The sequence below is a fragment of the Microcaecilia unicolor genome, chromosome 1, assembly GCF_901765095.1.
Source record: "Microcaecilia unicolor chromosome 1, aMicUni1.1, whole genome shotgun sequence".
In the NCBI taxonomy this organism is placed as follows: domain Eukaryota; kingdom Metazoa; phylum Chordata; class Amphibia; order Gymnophiona; family Siphonopidae; genus Microcaecilia; species Microcaecilia unicolor.
In genome coordinates, this window is record NC_044031.1 from 518,788,475 (window position 1) to 518,810,598 (window position 22,124).

General features: G+C 43.3%; 1 protein-coding gene across 1 annotated transcript in view; it reads right to left on the bottom strand.

The window, feature by feature from the left end:
* PI15 (peptidase inhibitor 15) overlaps positions 1-22,124 on the bottom strand; it is a 56,838-nt gene that overhangs the window by 11,081 nt on the left and 23,633 nt on the right. Inside the window, 1 exon segment of the mRNA XM_030190175.1 lies at positions 16,915-17,033. Coding sequence (XP_030046035.1) covers positions 16,915-17,033 — 119 coding nt within the window.

Consider the following 22,124-nt stretch of genomic DNA (forward strand, 5'->3'; position numbering starts at 1 on the left):
ACTCTTGCTCACTTTTGCTTGCAATGAGCAGATCATCAACAAAAGCTAAAATGTATGCATATTGTCCATTTCTGCACCTAGTGTACAAGCATTTATCTGCTTCACCTTGCTTAAATCCTAAATTTGTCAATATTTCATGCAATTTTTCATTCCAACATTTTGCACTTTGCTTTAATCCATAAAGACCTTTGTTTAATTTACACACTAGCTGTCTTTGTTTTGTATTTATGAAACCTGTTGGTTGTTCCATGTACAAGTCTTCAGTTATATCTCCATGAAGAAACGCTGTTTTCACATCAATGTGTTTGACTTGCATGCCTTTTGAGACTGCAATGCTCAGAAGTGTTCTGATTGTCGTGTGTTTCACTACAGGTGCAAACACTTCATCAAAATCTTCTCCATATTTTTGAAGGTATCCCTTTGCCACTAATCTGGCTTTATACCTTTCCACTTTTCCTTGTGCATTCCTTTTTAACTTGAATACCCATTTGCATCCTATAGCTTTCTTGCCAGGAGGTAATTTTGTAAGAATCCAAGTATTATTTTTATCCAATGCATCAATTTCTTCTTGTGCAGCTTTATGCCATTCAGCAGCTTCTTCTGCTGGCATTTTCTCAATCTCATCCCATGTTAAGGGCTCTTGAGCTTCTGCTGACTTTGTTAGGTAAGACAGTCTTGGGGGTGGAACACCTTTGTTTTCCCTGGATGAGCGTCTGACAACAGGTTGGTCTGACCTTTCCGCATCCTCTATATCTGAGAGTTCTTCTCCAATTGATTCCCCTTCTCCAACTGTACTGTCTTCTTCAATGATCCTTTCTGTGTCTGTTTCCTCTGCCTGTTCCTCGTTAGATACAGATGAGTTGCTTTCAGACATCTGCCTTGGTATGGCATTTATATACACTGGCATGTCTATTATGGTTCTATTTTCATATTCTGGATGATAAGGCTCATCTGGGATAATCCAGCCTTTATCAACCCTTTTGTTTTCATCAAAATATGTAACATGTTTTATGCCAACAATGCCAGTTTTCAGATTCAAAATTCTATACCCTTTGTGTCCTGGAGCATAGCCAACTAAAATGCCCCTTTCTGTTGTGGAATCCAGCTTATGCCTTCTTTGCTTTGGTACATGAGTATATGCTGTACTTCCAAATGTTCTTATGTGTGACAGGTTTGGCTTCCTACCATGCCATGTCTCATGTGGTGTGCGCTCAGCGCCATTAGTTGGCATTCTGTTTTGTAGGTACACTGCTGTGAGAATGGCTTCCCCCCATAGTCTTTTAGGGAGATTGCTATCTGACAGCATACATCTGGTCATTTCCACAAGTGACCTAAATTTTCTCTCTGCAACAGAATTTTGCTCTGGTGTATAAGCTACTGTTGTGATATGTTGAATGCCTTCTTGTTCTAGAAATGTGCGCATGCTTTGTGAAGTGAACTCACCACCATTGTCGGTCTGAAGAACCTTTGGTTTTCTTTCAAATTTATTGCTCACCATGGCTACGTATTTCTTCAGCATGTCTGTGACTTGACTTTTCTCTTTCAGCAAATAGGCCACACAATATCTAGAGAAATCATCCAAGAATATTAGCACAAATCTGTTATTTCCCAATGATGGGATATTAAACGGTCCACATAAGTCACTGTGTATTAAGTCCAGCACTTTATTACTCCTATTTCCTGTGTATGCAGGAAATGAGGGTCTCACACCTTTTTGAGTAACACAGTCTATGCATTTCTCCATATTACCAGCATCTGCACTTATCTGAATGCCGGTGGCCAGTTGCTTACTGTAAAGATCCTGGATCACCTTAAAATCACGATGTCCCAGGCGGCGGTGCCAGATTTCCAGACTACATTTACCATCATTCTTCCTTACTTGCGCCATATGTGAGGCTTCACCTGAAATGCTCAGTTTATAAACATCATTATGCATAAAAGCTTCAGCATACACTTCATCATTTTTAGAGATTGTGCACTTACTATTTTCAAAATGAATCACAAATCCCTTCTTATCTAATGTAGATACACTAAGCATATTACAAACTGCTTGGGGAATATACAAGACATCACTTACAGGAATTTCTTTAACTTCATTAGACACTTTGCATTTTAAGAATCCAATACCTTTTGCTTGGATCTTAGCAGTCCCTGCGTTTGCAGTTTTAAGAATACCTTCCTCTGGACACATTTCCTGAAAGAAATCCTTACAATTGGTTAAATGGCATGTGCTCCCCGAATCCAAAATCCAAGTACTTTCATTTGAATTATTATTTACCATAGTCAAAGATTTTTCTGCCATTAGAAAGCCCTTGTGTTTATCTTTGTCCTTCATACATTTCCTGGTTTGAAAATTCTCTAGTTCCATTGGCTTAGGTGAGCTAGAGGGAGTGTTTTGTGTTTCCTTACACCATTTAGATACATGTCCCTCCTTTCCACATGAGTAGCAAATCAGCTTGCCCTTGGGTGGAGTTTTCCCATAGCTCCGCCTTCCTCTGTTCTTTGCCAAGAAATTTGTTTCATTTCTCTCTGACTTGCTTTGAGAACACATCTCCTCAGAATCATTTATTATGCATTCCTGCCTTAGTTTTGATGTTGTCTGTTCAAAAGATTGCCCTTCAATGGCCTCATTTACAGACCTAAAAACATCAAACTTCTTTGATAGTGAGGTAAAAAGAAATGCTTTTTTCAATGCATCACACATGGGAATTCCAGAAAGTTCTAACTTTTGAAATGAAGACATAAGATGCATAATGTGATCATTACATTTACTTTTATCCCTTAATTTGGTTTCATTCAACTCTGCCAACCAAATTGGTTGCTGCTTTGCATATGTAGTTGCATACATAGTTCTCAGCTTACATAAAATGTCCTTTGGTGTATCTTTTCCCTCCACTAATATGGCTTGTTTCTCTGAGAGAGCTTCCAAAAGCATGCACTTCACATAATAGTTTGCATTGTCCCATTCAGCCATATTTTCAGCTGTTCTGTCTTGGTCTAAGCATATATCTAATCTTTTTGCTCGAAGGAGACATATGAATCTTAGTTCCCACTGCTGATAATTAAACTCATTTAATTTAGGCACCTTGAGAGAATAGAACAATGGTGAATTTCTTCCCTCAGCCATTTTCTTAGCCTTCTGTCTGCTGTGTGGGGGGAGAGAGAGACAGACTGAATCTTTCCTTTAAAACTTAAGAGAAAAATGTGGCCTTTTTTCTGCCTGGTAATATTTCTCTTCTTTTTCAATTCCTGGCCCTGGGCCCATAACCCTTTTGTTGGATTATTTGTAGTAAATAATTAGCAGATTTTAGTACACACAGCTTCAGCTTTAGAAATGTTAATTTCTTTCTTCATCTCTCTCTCATTCACCCCTGAATAATTCACTGCTGAGTCACTTTAAAGTTGAAGTAACAAAACATCTGTTTACTCACAGTTTGTAGTTAGATTATAATCAGACAGGCTTATATATACATATTACTATACATTTGTATTATCAGCTCCTTCCATGTGCTTAGATGGTAATGGATGCTCACACCACCATAGATCCTCTCAGGTTAGGAGAGATCATGAGCTCCATGTGCTCCATGTGCTGCATCTACTGCATCTATCCCCCACAGGAAGTTGCATAGCTATGTGACCTCTCTAAGTAATTCACATCAGAGGTCACAGAGTAATCACAGAGAAATAATAGGTGACAGGCAATGCATGCAAAATACAATTACATTCCAACAGGGAGCACTGTATCTCCCTCTGGAATCAGGCACAATCACACTTTTAAACCAATCAGAAAGAGCCACCAATTAACAATGCATGTGATTGAGAACTATGAACATTATTTCTGGGGCATCCCTAGCTGTTGCTGGCCTAAACAACAGGAGCTAGGTCTGGAAATTGAACCTAGGTCTCCGCCTTGTGCCCTATGTTGTGACTGGGTGCTCTTGACAGTCCTGTCAAATACTTTTTCTGAACTGTATATAGTGAATACAGAATTCATTATATATTGAAAATAACTTCTTTCTGAATATTATTTCTCCATAACTTCATGCCAGCACATTCTTGACCTTGCAGACAGTACATTGGCATTGAGCATTCACATTTGCATGAAAGTACAATGTGACACCAGATTCTTTTGGCATGCACTTACCTCTATGATACACAGAAAGGTTCAACTGGAGCATTTAATTTCCTAGCATTTTGTAAATGATACACTGACCCTGCATACATCTCGTTAGCTTATTATCCTCAGCTACCTTTGGATTACTTCCCTGGCTTATTTAAAACAGAACTGACCTACTATACAGTGGTGACTACTAAAGATTTGCTGGCACTTTGCCAGCATTCACAGGCAGCCCTTTGTATACAATGCTGTGCACTGGTTTCCTAAATCCATCTGAAAATTACCTACAGAAATCTATGGCTCTGCAGTATTTTTGCTCATCTATCATTGCTTGGATGCATCACTCTGCACCTTTCCACATTAATCCTCACCTGCCAATGATTTTCCCAAGACTACTAATACGGTTTATAGTTTATTAAGATTTGTTGAATCACATTTTTTTGTTACAAAATAATTCAAGGCGATGAACAATAAAATTGAATTATAGAAAATAGCTTAATTGGATCATAGCAAAGGAAAACATTCATGCAAGAAAACAATCATACATCCTGTTCCAGCGGAATGCACTTTCAATAAATTGAAAGCCTCTTTACATAGGAGTTTTGAGGCTAGATTTAAAGTTTTTTCAAAAATGATTCAACTTGAATCGCATAAGGCAGATTGTTCCAAAGGAACAGGGCCATAAATTAAAATGCACTTTTTTGTGTTAACTTCCAGTAGGCCTGAGATGGACTAGATAGAATAAGTCTGTGGTCATTGATAGAGTAGAGTAAGCAGGGGGGAGTATGAAATCTGTAGGGGTAAGACTCTTGGATAGGTCTAAATGGCAGATGAGCAAGTGTAAAGTGATGCATATGGGAAAGAGGAACACGAATTATAGCTACGTAATACAAGGTTCCACATTAGGAGTCCCCGACCAAGAAAGGGATCTAGGCGTTATCGTTGATGATATGTTGAAACCCTCTGCTCAGTGTGCTGGAGCTGCTAAGAAAGCAAATAGAATGTTAGGTATTATTAGGAAAGGAATGGAAAACAAAAATGAGGACGTTATAATGCCTTTGTATTGCTCCATGGTGTGACCGCACCTCTAATATTGTATTCAATTCTGGTCACCACATCTCAAAAAAGATATAGTGGAATTAGAAAAGGTACAGAGAAGGGTGATGAAAATGATAAAGGGGATGGGACGACTTCCCTATGAGGAAAGGCTGAAGCAGCTAGGGCTCTTCAGCTTGGAGAAAAGGTGGCTGAGGGGAGATATGATAGAGATCTATAAAATAATGAGTGGAGTGGTAGATGCGAATCATTTGTTTACTCTTTCCAAAAATACTAGGACTAGGGGCATGCAATGAAGCTACAAAGTAGTAAGTTTAAAATGAATCAGAGAAAATTTTTCTTCACTCAATGTGTAATTAAACTCTGGAATTTGTTGCCAGAGAATGTAGTAAAGGCGTTTAGCTTAGCGGGGTTTAAAAATGGTCTGGATGGCTTCCTAAAGGAAAAGTCCATTGACCATTATTAAAATGGACTTGAGGAAAATCCACTGCTTATTTCTGGGATAAGCAGCATAAAATGTATTGTACTTTTTCAGGATCTTGCCAGGTATTTGTGACCTGGATTGGCCACTGTTGGAAACAGGATGCTGGGCTTGATGGACCTTTGTTCTGTCCCAGTATGGCAATACTTATGTACTTATGTAATAATGGTGTTTCATCAATAATGGTATATGAGATTTATAAATTACCAATATTGGACTTTTGAGGTCTTTTCCCTCCTGTTATAGTTATAATTATTATTGGTTTTAGAGTTATATGGCTTTTAGCTGAGATAGTGTTGTTCATTACATTTTTGTTTTTGCTGAAATATCCCTGATTTTGTATTGTAGCTCCATTTATAGAATTTCCCCCATAATTTATAACTATAGAATATTTTAAGTTATGCAAGTCATTACCACATTTACAAGCTAGCAGTTATGCCAGCTCTATGGCTGGTATAACTGCTGGTGTGCAAACGTTAGGCATGCTGATAATGGGTTATGATAACATTCTATAATGGAATCTGGGTGCACAGATACCGTTATAGAATAGATGCTTCCTGCTCGCATTGGACGCTTAACAGGAGGTGCCCAGTTATAGAATTGCTCCCTCAGGGCCCCTTTTACCAAGCTGCAGCAAGAGTGTGCCTATGCTGGCGTTGGTGCATGTTTTTCACGCGCGCCAAGGCCCCCTTTTAACTGCAGTGGATAAAAGGGAAGTCTCTCTTTCCTGCAGGAAATTGCCATGTGGCAAGTAAAGCACTTGTGCATCCATTTCGGGGGGAGCCCTTACAGCCACTCATTGAGGTGGCAGTAAGGGCTCCCACGCTAACCCAGTGGTAACTGGGCAGTGCATGGCACTTTCTGATTACCGCCGGGTACACTCTGGCACTATAAAAATAAATATATTTTTGTAGCACGGTATATAATGGCATGCTAGAGGTGGGAAGTACCACCGGATGTCTGTGGTAGCCCGGCGGTACTTCATATTTAGCGAGCAGTAAGCCCACTTTGTGCTTACCACCGCTTAGTAAAAGGGGTCCTCAGTTTGTTAAGACGCCTAAAACTTTTAGTGTGTACAGTACAAAATTGATTTAATGCAAATCCACTTATCAATTAGTATGGATAGATGGATACAAGAGGTAGTTGTTATTCTTAAGTTTAGATGTCAGCCTAGAAGAAGAATGGTAGAGTAGATTATAAACAAGACTGGAGCTTTTGCCACACAAAGATTTATAGACAAAGCAGGCAAACATATTTTAATACACAAATTAGATCTAATTCACCTGAAAGAGTAAATTGAAAAATCCAAAACCCCTACAATGAATAATTCAATACTTCTATTATAAAGGAGGAAAAGACCTCATCAAACTGTGGCACAATCTCAATAGATATTGTGAATTGTCTTTTCTGCTCACTATAGCCAACAGTTAAAAACAATCATCACAGGTCAAAAACCTCCTTAAAAAAATAGTGTCCCAAAAAATATAGAACTAAATGTGCAAGTCAATCAAATTCTTCATAACACACAAAAATATCACTTATCTGCTGAGCAGAATTAATTAGGCAGTGTGGTCTCCGGAAGAAGCTCAAGGTGAAATAGGTTCCTGTTGGGACCGGCACTGCTTTTTCTTATGCCCATGACTCGGATGGAGAGGATTTATCTACACAACAGCTGTGTTTTTGAAGCTTGATAGCACAAGATTGAAGATATAAGATATTTTTCTGTGTCATGAAGAATCTGATTAACTTGCACATTTATTTCATATAGTTTTTCCGGACAATATTTTTTAAGGAGGTTTTTTGATCTGTGATGACTGTTTTGAGTGTTGGCTATAGTGAGCGGAAAAGACAGTTCACAATATCTATTCAAAGGGAGGTTTGCTGTACAGAGAGACTGATCCTGTTGATCCTAACAGGTCCTTTTTAGCAGGGACTGTCTTTTCTTCATGTTCAACCCAGTGGCTTAGCCAGACGGCCAATTTTGGGTGGGCCTGAGCACAAAGTGGGTGGGCACAAAATTTTCTCTCTGTCTCAGCCCCCTTCCTTCCTGCACTCTCCTCATCTCCCCTGGCACCTCCCAATTCAAAATATAATTTAGCTCATAAAGATCCCCAAGCTCTGTCAGCTGAAAACTTCCTTCGAAGACAGCCACAAATCCCTTTTACCAAACTTGGCAGGCAGCAATAGCAACAATGCCTTGAGTCACCGATGCTGGCACCCCATGCATGCTTAGTTATCGGTGGCTCAAGGATGTTGCCGCCATCTGCCAAGCTTAGTAGAAGGGAGTTTTAGCTGCTTTTAGAGGAGGTCCTCAGCTGATGTAGGTTAGGGATCCCCACCAGCTACAGCAAGGGTCGGGACTAGTGTTAGACATGCTAGGGCCCAGACTCTCACCAAATACAGAACAAGGGATCACAAATTAGAAATAAAAATATGTAGACAAAAATTGAACTCAGAACCTCAGCATGTTACAGTGGAGAAATAAAATCAGAAATATATTTCCTTTTTTCTACTGAACACAATAAAATGATATCCGCTGTGCACATTTCTCAAGCTAACAAATTTCAGTTAATAAATTCAAAATAAAATGTCTTTCCTACCTTTGTTGTCTGGTCATTTTATTTTTCCATTTTGTTGGTTCAAATTTCTCTTTTCCACTTTCCTGTCTTTCTGTTAATTCTCCTTCAAGCAGCTGCTATTCATTTGTCTTTTCTCCACTCTCATTCCATTCCCTCACTACACTGACATATTGATGTTTGTTTCATTTTAGCTCTTTCGTATCTTCCTGCTCTCTGTCCACTCAAATTTCATCTTCTAATCCTTTTCCTTTTTACTTTTCAGATACCTGATTTCCATCTCCTTCTTTCACCCACTAGCTCTCCTATTCCCCATCTCACTCCTTCTCCAGCCTTCATCTTCAATCTACTCCCCGTAATCACTATCATCCTCTCGTTCATTTCCTTACCACCCCCTTGGCCTTCCACATGGTTCCACCATCCCAGTGTCTGCCTCCTTCCAACTCTTCTAGCCCAGCATCTGCTCCCTCTTTCTCCTCTCTCCACCCTCTATCCCCTCCTAGCATCTTCCTGTCCTTTCTCTCTTTCCTTTTGCCCCTTCCCCCAGGGGCCAGCATTTCTCCCCCTCTTCCATCCCACCCACATTCCAGCATTTCTCCCTCACTGTCTTCTACTCCTGGATCCTACATCTCCCTCCTTCTTCCCCCTCCTCTGCCCTCATGGTCAACATTGTTCCCTCTTTTCCTCATCTCTCTCACCCTTGCATCCCAAGTCTAACATCTGTTTCCCCCCTTGCAGCATCTCTTCCACCACCATGAAACATTTCTCCTTCATCCCTCTCTCCCCTGTGCAGTACATTTTCCTCCCCTCCCTCCCAGGTCCAACATTTCTCCTTCTTTTGTCATTCATCCCTCCTTCCCTCCCCTCCCCACCCTACCCTACATCCAGCAATTATCCCTCTCTCTCCTCAATAATGATCCCATTTCTTCTACTCTCCCATGCATGTCTCCCTCTCCTACACCCCCCTGCATCTCTCCCTCCCCTCCCTAACAATTTCCCTCACTCCTACACCCCCTGTGTAGCATCTCTTTTCTTTCCCTCCCCTCCACTCCAACGCCTAAGCAGCCCAACAATTTTATCCTCGCCAACCCCCCCCCCCCCCTCCATGCAGCATCAGGAGCATCACGGCACCGCAGCACGTTTCAAAGGGTTGCTGGCAGCATGTAAGAGAGAATTGCTGCAGTGCTGCTGATGACCCAGAAGCCTTCCCTCTGTTGCGCGGATTTCAGGTCAGACTCAGCCAGCAGCAGTGATTCTTACACGCTGCCAGCAACCCTTTGAACCGGCGCAGCAGAAGAAGGAAGGCAGCTTCGGTCCCTGCATTTTTTTCTTCAATCGTCGCCGGCAGCGCTGCCATTCACACAGGCAGCTTCGCTCCCTTCTGCCGCGTCCATCCGGCCCATTCTGATGCACTTCCTGTGTACGTAGGGCCAGATGGACGCAGCAAAGGGGGGCGGAGCTGCCTGTGTGAATGGCAGCGCTGCCGGCGACGATCGAAGAAAAGAATGCAGCGCTGGCGGGGAGGAGAACGAATTTCCGCGAGCGATGTGGGCGGGCGGGCCTGGACGGAAAGTGGGTGGGCCTGGGCCCACCCAGGCCCACCCGTGGTTACGCCCCTGGTTCAACCATGAAGCACTGCGTACGACTGGTAGTGCTATAGAAATGATTTGTAGTAGTAGTAGTAGGTCCTGGACAGCAGGTAAGCAGCTTATAGTGCCCAAAGCATACAGAGAAAAACTCTTACAGATTGCACATGACATTCCACTAGCAGGACATTAGGGATTAATACACACATGCACTAGATTAACACAGAACTTCTATTGGCCGAGAACTTCTATTGGCCGAGAGTGTCTCAAGCTGTAGCTGACTATTGTCAAACCTGTGATGCGTGCCAAAGAGTGGGGAAGCCCCAAGATCTCTCCCGAGCACCCTTGAAATCTTTACCATTATCAGTGAGCCCTTTGAGAGAATAGCTGTGGATATAGTGGAGCCTCTAGCTGTCCCAAGCCAAACTGGAAAAAGATATATATTGACAGTAGTGGATTTTGCTACCAAATATCCTGAAGAGGTAGCCTTATCACAATAGAAGCAGAGAAAATTGCCACTGCCCTGCCAGAAATATTTACCCGGGTAGGATATCCATGAGTGATACTCTCAGACCAAGGGACAAAGTTTATGTCTGAGTTGATCCAACATCTGTGGACACACTGTGGAGTAAAATCTGTACATACCGCCTCATATCACCCTAAAATTAATGGGTTGGTGAAGAGATTTAATGGGACATTAAAGCGTATGTTAAAGACTATTGTGGAGTCAGGAGACTGGGACTGGGAAAAGTACTTGCCCTACCTACTGTTTGCATATAGAGAAGTACACCAGGAGTCTACCAGGTTCTCGCCATTCAAGCTGCTTTATGGCTAGCGGTGAGACGGCCCCTAGACCTAATAAGAAAACACTGGTAGGTGAAAGTTGAAACCTCTGATATGCCTGTAATTGAATATGTAGTCAATATGTGGTAGAAATTAGAATACCTCATGGGTTTTGTCAGAGATAACTTGCAGGCAGCCCAGACTAAACAAAAGACCTGGTATGATTGTAAAGCCCGAAACAGAGAGTTTTATGAGGGCCAGCAGGTACTTGTTTTAGTCCCTATACATCAGAATAGGATTCAGGCTAACTGGGTGAGACCTTACAAAGTCATAAGGTGCCTGAATGATACAAACTATGTTATATCTATGGACTCTCAAGACAGAAAGCAGTGTACCTTTCATGTAAATATGTTAAAGGTCTATGTAGACCACACAGCTATGGTGTCAGCTGTGTGTAGTCCCAGGGCTGGTCAAACCCGGTAAGCGGGGTAAGCACCGCAGGGGGGCGCCTGCCTTCAAGGGCACCGCTGCGGCACTGCGCTGCCATACCGTGCCGCCCTTGGGGGTTTAAATATGTAATTTACCTCCGTTCCAGCAGCTGGGTCATTTGAAAGCCCTGCCCGTCTCTAGCCTTCCCTCCCTTCGTGAGTTTATTCCGCAGAGTCCCGCCTTCTGATGTCATTTCCTCGAGGGTGGGACTCTGAGGGAACAAACTCATGAAGGGAGGGAAGGCTAGAGATGGGCAGGGCTTTGAAATGACGCAGCCGCTGGGACGGAGGTAAATTAAAAAAGACTTCAACCACGCAGGGTGGAAAGAAGAAAATGGGGGATGTTGGGGGAGAGAAGAGGGCGGGTAGGTGGCCATAAATGGGAGGGGGAGGGGGATGAGGGCGAAGGAGAATCGCTGGACAGGGGCAGGGTGGGAGAAGAGAGAAAGGAGATGCGGGGGGGGGGGGGGGGGGGCGCGCCAACTCATAGTCTGCAGGGGGGCGCCAGAGACCCTAGGACCAGCCCTGTGTAGTCCACAAGAAAAGTGTTAGTGAACCCATATCTGACCTCCTAGCAGAGACAATACCAGAGGGATCTACACAACAAGTTGTAGTAGGAGAGCAGTTAACCCTCAATCAGAAACAGCAGCTAGAAGCAGTACTGCTAACATATGCTGATGTGTTTTCTACTAAACCAAGAATTACTCATTTGGCTAATCACAATGTAGACACTGGTGACTATAAACCACTGAAGCAGAGTGCCTATCGAATATCTGTTGAGGTGGAGAAGCAAATGAAGCAGGAGATTGATGAGATGCAAGCCATAGGTGTCATGAAGAAGTCTCATAGTCCCTGGGCTTCTCCTGTAATTCTTGTTCCTATAAAAAAATGGCCCAACCAGCTTCTGGGTGGATTATAGGAGACTTACTAGCTTATTTTCGAAAAGGGAAGGACGCCCATCTTCCGACACAAATCTGGAGATGGGCGTCCTTCTACCGAGGTCGCCAAAATCGGCATAATCGAAAGCCTATTTTTTGCGTCCTCAACTGCTTTCCATCGCGGGGACGACCAAAGTTCACAGGGGCGTGTCGGCAGTGTACCGAAGGAGGGACAGGGGCATGGCTAAGAGATGGGCGTCCTCGGCCAATAATGGAAAAAAAGAAGGGCATCCCTCACGAGCATTTGGTAGACCTTACTTGGTCCCTTTTTTTTCACGACCAAGCCTCGAAAAGGTGCCCGAACTGACCAGATGACCACCGGATGGAATTGGGGATGACCTCCCCTTACTCCCCCAGTGGTCACCAACCCCCTCCCACACTAAACAAAAAATAAAAAAACATTTTTTTCCAGCCTCTATGCCAGCCTCAAATGTTATACCCAGCTCCATCATAGCAGTATGCAGGTCCCCAGAGCAGTTTTTGGTGGGTGCAGTGCACTTCAGGTAGGTGGACCCAGGCCCCCCCCCACCTGTTACACTTGTGGTGGTAAATGTGAGCCCTCCAAAACCTACCCGAAACCCACTGTACCCACATGTAGGTGCCCCCCTTCATCCCTAAGGGCTATGGTAGTGGTGTACAGTTGTGGGAGTGGATTTGGGGGGGTGGGGTTGGGGGCTCAGCACCCAAGGTAAGGGAGCTATGCACCTGGGAGCAATTTGTGAAGTCCACTGCAGTGCCCCCTAGGGTGCCTAGTTGGTGTCCTGGCATGTGAGGAGGACCAGTGCACTATGAATACTGGCTCCTCCCACGACCAAATGGCTTGGATTTGGTCGTTTCTGAGATGGGCATCCTCGGTTTCCATTATCGCTGAAAACCGGGGATGAACATCTCTAAGGATGACCATCTCTAACGTCGACATAAATGTTGAGATTTGGGCGTCCCCGACCGTATTATTGAAACAAAAGATGGACGTCCATCTTGTTTTGATAATACGGGTTTTCCTGCCCCTTCGCTGGAACCTCCTTAGAGATGGACACCCTTAGAGATGGTCATCCTCGTTCGATTATGCCCCTCAATAAATGTACTGTATCTGATACCTATCCAATGCCCCAAATGGAAAAGTTGCTAGAGCACTTAGCTGAGACCCAGTACCTGACCATAATTGAACTTAGTCGAGGGTACTGGCAGATCCCCCTAAAAGCTGCTGCTCAGGAGCAATCAGCATTTATTACCCCATTTGACCTTTATGAATTTACTGTGATGCCTTTTGGAATGAAAAATGCCCCTGGTACATTTCAGTGCTTGGTGAATCGTCTGTTAGATGGACTCCAGGAGCATGCTAGAGCTTATATTTATGATATTGCTGTGTACAGACTTGGGATGGCCACCTGATCCATTCAAGTAGAGTGTAAGATTATATCTGGGAGGCCTGCCTGACCATCAAACCCAGCAAATGTCAGATGGGGATGGCAGAAGTGAATATTTAGGGCACATAGTGTGAGGTGGACAGCTAAAGCCTGAGCCAGCTAAGGTGGAAGCAATACAAATTGACCTACTCCCCAAAATAAAAAGCAAGTATTGTCCTTCCGTGGGACAGTAGAGTATTAAAGAAAGTTTGTGCCTCACTATCCAGCTTATAATCGAAACTTTTTGCCGGTGATCTTCCGACACAAATCGGGAGATTGCCGGCGATTTCGCAAAAGCGGCTAAAAGCGTATAATCGAAAGCTGGCTTTTTAACAGCATCTCCGCTTTCCCGTCGCCTCGCCAGCAAAAGTTCAAGGGGGCATGTCGCCGGCAAAGTGAAGGCGGGGCATGGGCGTGGCTACCAGATGGCCAGCTTTCGGCGATAATGGAAAAAAAAAGCAGCGTTAAGCGGTATTTGGCCGGGTTTACTTGGTCCTTTTATTTTCACGACTAAGTCTCAAAAAGGTGCCCCAACTGACCAGATGACCACCGGACGGAATGGGGGATGACCTCCCCTTACTCCCCCAGTGGTCACCAACCCCCTCCCATACTACAAAAGTTAAAATGAAAACCTTTTTGCCAGCCTGTATGCCAGCCTCAAATCCCGTACCCACTTCCATGACAGCAGAATGTATTGTATCATCTGACAGCCTTTCCCTGGTTGTGATGTGGCTCTCGGGTGAGTGTGACACCTTTTCTGTTAGGTGCACTGCAGAGTCACATCAGCAATGCATTGTGGTGGGTGTAGGGTACTGGGCTCTACTCCCATGGTGCTTTTTCCCCCTGCTAACTGGGTCAGATTGTGCCCTGTTTTGTTTCCGGTAGTCCATGAGGTAGTGGCCATTTTTGTAAGCCAGTTTTAGATCCCTTTCATGTGTTACCCATGTTAGAAAACGTTATTACCTTGAATGTTGCTGAAAGAGGGCATTGTACAGCATTCTGCCAGCTCTGACCTACTGCTAATCTCAGTATCAGGGAGACTCCTTGCCAGTGGGGCACAACCTCTGATCTGCAGTTAACTGTGAGTAAAGGTGTAAAGGTTACTCACAGTTAACTGCAGATCAGAGGTTGTGCCCCACTGGCAAAGAGTCTCCCTGATACTGAGATTAGCAGTAGGTCCGAGCTGGCAGAATGCAGTACAATGCCCTCTGCTGTTGCGCCACCGCCAAAATAGATCGCCGGCGATCTATTTCGCCGGCGACATTCGATTATTCCCCTGACTGACTTGACAAAAAAAAGACTGCCCAGAATCATTATCTGGTTGCCAGTGTGAAGTGGCCTTCCAAGCATTAAAGACAGCATTAGCTACAGCCCCAGTACTCATTGCACTTGATTACCAACAAAGTTTTGTGATACAGACTGATGCCTCAACATATGGCATTGGGTCTGAACTCAGTCACGTGAATAGAAGAGGGGAGGAGCACCCCACTAGGTACCTGAGAAACAAGCTCCTTGACAGATAGGTAGCATATGCCACTATTGAGAAAGAATGTTTGGCCTTAGTGTGGGCCCTAAAGAAACTGCAACTATATCTGTATGGATGAGACTTTACTGTCATCACAGGTCCTAATCCTTTGGTTTGGCTTAATAGAGTCTCAGGACAGAATGGGAAGCTACTCCGGTGGAGCTTGTCCTTGCAGATGTACAGCTTCATCATATAGCACCGGAAGGGCAGTGAACATGGCAATGCTGATGGACTCTACAGGAAGGAAGAGCCAGGGCTGCTCTGACACTGGACTGTCGAGACCCAACCAGCGGACTGAAAAGGCCACAGTCTGGGGCTTCTCTTAAAGGGGGGAGGTGTGGCAAAACTGTGTAGTTCTCTTGTTTGGCCAGAAGGTGGTGTTTGTTTTCTGTTTTGAAGCTGTTGCAGAAAAGACTGTTTTCTTTTCCAGTTTAAGCCCTGTGGGAAGGCAACCTTTAGTATCATTGGACAGATACTTTCAAGGTTGCTACTCTGGGGTCTGATTGGCCTTGGAATTCAAATCCAGCCAGGAGAGACTGGATTTTCCCCAGTCTCAGCCAGGGAGTTCAGAAGGTGAACATCTCTGCCCTGAGACCCTGTTCAGACCTGTGAGCAGTTGTTTTCCTGAAACTCCCCAGATGCTACCCAGCTATCTAAAAAGTATTTAGATAGTTTTAATATTGATCCTTATTTAGTTACCTGCTATAGCTTGCTGGTTTCACCTTTATTTTTTTCCTTGTGTAAGTTTGATAATAAAGATGTTAGTTTATTAGCACTGTTGTCCTGGACTGACTAAGAATTCTGGTTGTTTGTGGTTTAGGTCTCTGGGTGCTTTCTAGGAACTGTGGGACCCCTTGGAGTCTGGCCCCCAGTGTCCTAGAAATCACTGGGGAATAAACTTGAGAGTGAGAGACTCACCCAGAGGCAAGCAGGACCCAGTCAGTGGGAGAAGAGTGCTAGTGTTGAGCATATGCCCAGGTGCAGGCAGGCCTGAGCAGTATGTTTTGTGACAATCCCTAAAAGGAGCCCATTGGACAAGCATGGGGTGTCCTTGATTAGGAACCAAACACTGATCAAATAGGCTCTTCCAGGGACTTGTCTTAACTTCTGTTACTGACTTGCACTTTCACTGTGCAGTTCCTATAGCTTCAGCTCCAAGTTTCTAGCATCATCAATTTGCTCCCCAATGAGGCTTATAATAACCAAGGGAAAAAAGTGCTATTTTTCTGACCCCAATATACTATACTGGGTTCTGGAAATGAATAGATTTTCAATTCATTTGGGGTCTGTGTCCATCTATATTGTTTAGAGGCATATGAAGTGAAACTGGCATCATTTATTTGAAAATGAATGCACATCCTTAGAAGACACACTTGCTTGAAATTTGCTGCCATTTTACCTTCATAGAGGAAAAGCCATTTACCATTGTTCCTAGTAGCAGTTTAAAAAGATAGACATCCTCACTAAGGACAACCTGAAAATTCCCCCATGTATAGTACAACCTGTAGAAAAAGATTTGAAATCCCTTTTAAATGTGGTCTGTAGTTGTTGATAACCATTTTTTTTTCAAATTAAAAAGTGCTTTGAAATGGATTTTGAAACTTCTTGAATACAAAACTTATATTAGAATCAAACAATGAAAAATTTAATATGCTCATCCAGACAAAGTTTTTTTTTTTTTAGCAGTTCACAATACTATGACTATTGGTCTTGCTATTAAGCAGTTTTCCCAAACACACCCCAACGCTTTAGTCATTCAATATCTTTGTCATACGAGAAGCCTCATAGTAAATCTGGGGAAAGAGTTTGTAAATAGAAATTCCATTGCCTTTTTTTCAGAAATTACTTCTGTTCTGCCCCTGTGGTTGACAGGATCAATACCATTATTCTATTAAAATATCAGAAATTAGCAAATAAACCTTGAGGGCACCAAATGAGTTTTTACCTCAAATGCATACCTTCCAGTCCGCACTGAGAGGTTCTGTCCCAAAAAGCTCAGCAAGTAGGAAGGTCCATGATCCCAAATGCACGTGGCAGCCCAAGCCTCTGCTGATTTGGCAAGTGTTTCATCCCAAGCCTGTAATTAAATTCATTAAGGTTTTCATAAACAATGCAATGAATGTAGGAACAGAGCTTAAAACAAACTGGCAAGTCCTTTTTTTCAAATTTGAAAGTGGCCTTCCAACAAGTAATTTTACTGCCAAGCGGAAAGGTTGATATCATTAGGAACAGACATTGCCTGAGCATGTCAGTTCAAAACACCACTGGTATGATTTTCCTAGTTTACAAATGCTGCAACAAGAATGTTTAAAACATGGATTATTATTCTGTAATCTGAGTAGAAATATTGTAGTATGTTTGACATACTCATCGCTCAATTTTATTCAGTTGATAACATATGTATTTTACTGTGTTTCATGCTTACATGCATTCACCTTGAAACTGTATGCATTTGGAAAAAGATGACTCCTCACCCAGATAGCCAGTATTGAATGATAAGAGCTGAATGAGAGGCTCATCAAACAATTTCAGCCTTTTGACTATAATTCAATGTGAGTTCTGAACTTTATGTTAAGGATGGCCTCTTTTTGGCCCCTTTAACAGAGTTTGAGATCCTGAACCTTTGGAGGTGTTAACATCTTGCTGCCCGACCTTACTGGAAATGCAAAAACGTTATAGAAACATAAAATCATGACAGCAGATAAGGGCCAAATGCCCCATCCAGTCTGCCCTTCCTCAATAACCACTAGCTCCTCCTTTTCCTAAGGGAAGCAACGTGCCTGTCCTATGCTTTCTTAAATTCCAACACAGTCCTCATCTCCACGACCTCCACTGAGAGACCATTCCATACATCTCTGCGATATTCAGCGCTATTTAACCAGCTAGGAATGGCTAATATTCAGCTCAAGATAGCCGGTTATCTCTGCTATTAGCCCTTAGCATATAGCAATTAACTGGCTATATCGTGTGATATAACTGGCTAGCCATGAATATTCAGCAGTTCGCTGGCTAGATTTAGCGGACAAATCGGACCACAGAAATAGCAGTCCTATCTTTTGGCACTATGAACTTAACCAGCCTGCACTAAATATTAAATTGGCCGGTTAAATTTAAGCGGACCATGAACCCCCCCCCCCCCCCCCAAGATATTCAGTGCCGGTCACCAGAAACAGCCCAGCAATGAATATATGGGCTAAGCTCCAATCACGGCATTTAGCCAGCCTGCATCCCATAGGCTGAATATCGTCCGGTTAGTTTTTTTCTGCCATTATGGACTTCAGTTCTTGCATACATTCCATAAATGTTTATTTTGTCATTTTGATGTCATCTCGAAAATGCCCCTCCATATATATTACTTACCAGTTTTAGCTTGAAGGCAATCTCGTTCTCCTGTTGGGAAGTCAGTTCCTTCTCATAGCTTAAATTTGATGGAGATTTTGGAGAGTTCTGTAGATGAAGTGACTACCAGACAATTGTCTTCCTTCAGGATAAAGATGCTTTGTTGCACTTATTCAATAAATCCATGAATTGAAACTTTCTGGTTGGGAAGATCTCTATTTTTCCCAGAAGTGTCTAAATGGATACAAGTTAGAAGGAAGACATTTCTTCTTTGGGAACCCTATCTTTACAAATGTGTTTTTTCTTTAGATGCTAGAGCAGGGATTGAGAAGATTTGCAGCTTCAGGGAAAATTCCATTCTTCCTAGTCCCTCATTTGAGCCTGTCACATCAGATTAGGTCTGCTTGTGCACTCAATCCCCACCCCTAACTGCGTGATGTCATCAATGGTAGACGATGCTGGGTGCCATAAAAGATCCAGCCCTAGGTGGGTCACACCAAAGGGCCCTTTGTGTAGATTGAGGGTGGAGTGGTGGACTATAGCTGCTAGGTTTTAAATTTGTCCATTTTTAAAATAGTAATATATGACTGGTGAGACAGAATGAGGCTGTTTTTAATTTTGCATTTACTCAAATCTTTTATTAGGTAAAAAAAGGGGGAAGAGATCTAGGGGATTTTAAATTTTAATTTATTGGAATCCTACAATATGAATCACCAATTGATCCCAGTTTATTGGGGAATTGTGTGGGAAATAATGACCATGCTTTTAAAAAAGTTTAGGTTTTTAGGCAGGATAAGATTAATGAACAGATTGTGGTGCAATATGGAGACCAATTGAAACTATAGGTCGAGGTAGATCTAAGGGAAGACCTTTTCATATTAAAAGGAATAGAAATCCTTGTGATAAATGTCTCACATTGTGCTCTTCTAAAGCAGCAAAATTTATATTATATTGTGTTCATCTTCTGTATTCAGAATTATGTATGTTTTGAATTATAATCCGCTGAGAATTTTTAAGATCGTGCTGAATATAAATGTTTTATATAAATATATACATACAATACCTATTCCAGTTTATCACTTTAATGCAAGATTGGTGTGTAACAAAGTAGATCATATTAGATATTTAAGGGAAAGTTATCAACTTGGGCTATCATTAAGATGGGTTATTTTACTGTTAACATGGGTTATTAGTGACGAGCCAGCTCATTTTCGAAAGGGATCGCCGGCAATCTTCCGACACAAATCGGGAGATCGCTGGCGATCTCCTGATCTTGGCCAAATCGGTATTATCGAAAGCCGATTTTGGCCGGCCCCAACTGCTTTTTTGTCGCCGAGCCGGCCAACCTTCAAGGGTGGCGAAGGCAGGACGGGGCGGGATGGGGGCGTGGTTGCAGGATGGCCGGCTTCACCTTATAATGAAAAACAAATGGCTGGCTCGAATGAGCATTTCGCTGGCTGGACTTGGTCCATTTATTTTTAGGACCAAGTCTGAAAAAAGTGCCCCAACTGCCCAGATGACCACCAGAGGGAAGCGGGGATCACCTCCCCTTACTCCCCCAGTGGTCACCAACCCCCTCCCACCCCCCCCCAAAAAAAAACCTAAAACTTTTTTTGCCAGCCTGTATGCAAGCCTGAAATGTCATACCCAGCTCCTTGACAGCAGTATGCAGGTCCCTAGAGCAGTTTTTAGTGGGTGCAGTGCACTTCAGGCAGGTGGACCCAGGCCCATCCCCCCTACCTGTTACACTTGTGCTGGTTAATGTTGAGCCTTTCAAAATCCCCCAAAACCCACTGTACCCACATGTAGGTGCCCCCCTTCACCCCTTAGGGCTATGGTAATGGTGTACAGTTGTGGGGAGTGGGTTTTGGGGGGGATTTGGGGGGCTCAGCACCAAAGGTAAGGGTGCTATGCACTTGGAAGCTATTTTTGTTTTTCTTTACAATTTTTTTAACTGCCCCCTGGGGTGCCCAGTTGGTGTCCTGGCATGTCAGGGGGACCAGTGCACTAGAAATGCTGGCTCCTCCCATGACCAAATGCCTTGCATTTCGCCGGGTTTGAAATGGCCAGGCCCGGTTTCCATTATGGCTGGAAAATGAAGCCGGCCATCTCATGTAAACCTGGTGAGTGATTTGGCCGGCGCCAAGCGTATTTTGAAAATACGCTTGGCTTCGCCCCCTCACAGAGCCAGCCCCGAAGATGGCCAGCCATCGATTTGGCTGGTGTTGTTCGATTATGCCCCTCCATGTCTCATTGCATAAAATGGGACCTGTGCTAAAATAACACGAAGTGTGGTAAACTAACCCATCTTAACAGTAGCCCACATTGATAACTTCCCCCCTAAGGGTTAAAATGGGTTAGTTTACCACATTTCGTGCTATTTTGGAAACCATAGACATCTATTAAATAATATTACATTTTCACACATAACTCAAAAATCAAATTGTTTATATCCATGTGCATGTTCATCCTTTAATCATCCTGACATAAAATCAGTCATTTTATCCAAATATCCATTTTAATCCATGTTAATGTCTCCTAGCCACTTTCTATACTGTAAATACCACACATCACCAAACTTTGTACAAAATACACTAAAAATCACCCCAAAACCCCTTGATGTCATTTTACACTACAGTAAAATTAATCTAACCACCTCTATGTGGCACAGCTCTTTTGCATGCTTTAATATATAAAACCAAACAATATTAAATACAAATTAAGGTTGCCAACTGGATCCAGATTCATGGAACAGGATTGATTCAATCCTGGGTTTACCCCATTTCATGCAGGGACCTGTAGTCTTTCTTTTCTTAGGGAATGCAATGGGTAAGCAGAACCACAAGTCCCCGGACTGAATCAATCCTGTTCCATGAATCTAGATCCAGGTGGCAAAATTATTCTGCACCATCCGGCCACTTAGACCTCCCTTTAAGACCCCCTTAAGGTTCTGACAACATTTTTAATCAATTTAAATAAATTTAAAACTTCAACTTCCACTAAAAGCTGCCGATAAAACTTTAAAATTGCTCTTCCCTACCCCAGACCCCTTCTTACCTTAGCCCCAAGATGTCTCTGACATCCTCTCTGATCTTCTTTGGGTGCCAGGACTTCCACTTCCATTACTAGAGCTAGACACAAGCTCCTGCAGTAGGTCCACCAGGCAGCCTCAAAACTGAGGTCCATATTTCATTTTGGGCCTACCCGGAGCTCTGGGACATGTCTGCATATGCATGGAATTGCTCCTGGCCTGGGCCAGCCTTCATGCCTGGCCTTTCCTGAGTTTACAGCTACATCAGCCACATTTGCTCTCTCACAGGCCCTTCATCATCCCAGCCAGTAACGGAGCAACTCTGGAACACGGGCAGCTACAACACTTTGGTGACAGGCACAAAACAGCCTCTTGCTGCCACGGTACTTTGGCCTATCACTTCCCTGCCCCAGAGACTCAAGGAACTAGTCCAGAGACTGGCTGGCAACAACTGCCTGATACTATCACGCCCCTTCCAGGACCCTGGCAAGGTAATTAAAAAAAATTATAACTTTTGGGTTACAGAATGGAATAAATTGCAGAAAGAAGTGAGAAATTAAAGGAACCATAGTAGCTTTAGGGAAAAATAATGTCTTTTTTCTTTTTCTTTACTCAAGCTCAGTGGCATAGGAAGGGGGGGCAGGATGGGCGGTCCGCCCCGGGTGCACACGCTGGGGGGGTTGTCAGCCCCGCTGGTTCCCTGCTCCCTCTGCCCCGGAACAGGTTACTTCCTGTTACGGGGCAGAGAGAGCAGTGAACCAGCGGAGCCAACGCAGCTCCGAGCGACGTGCACTCGGG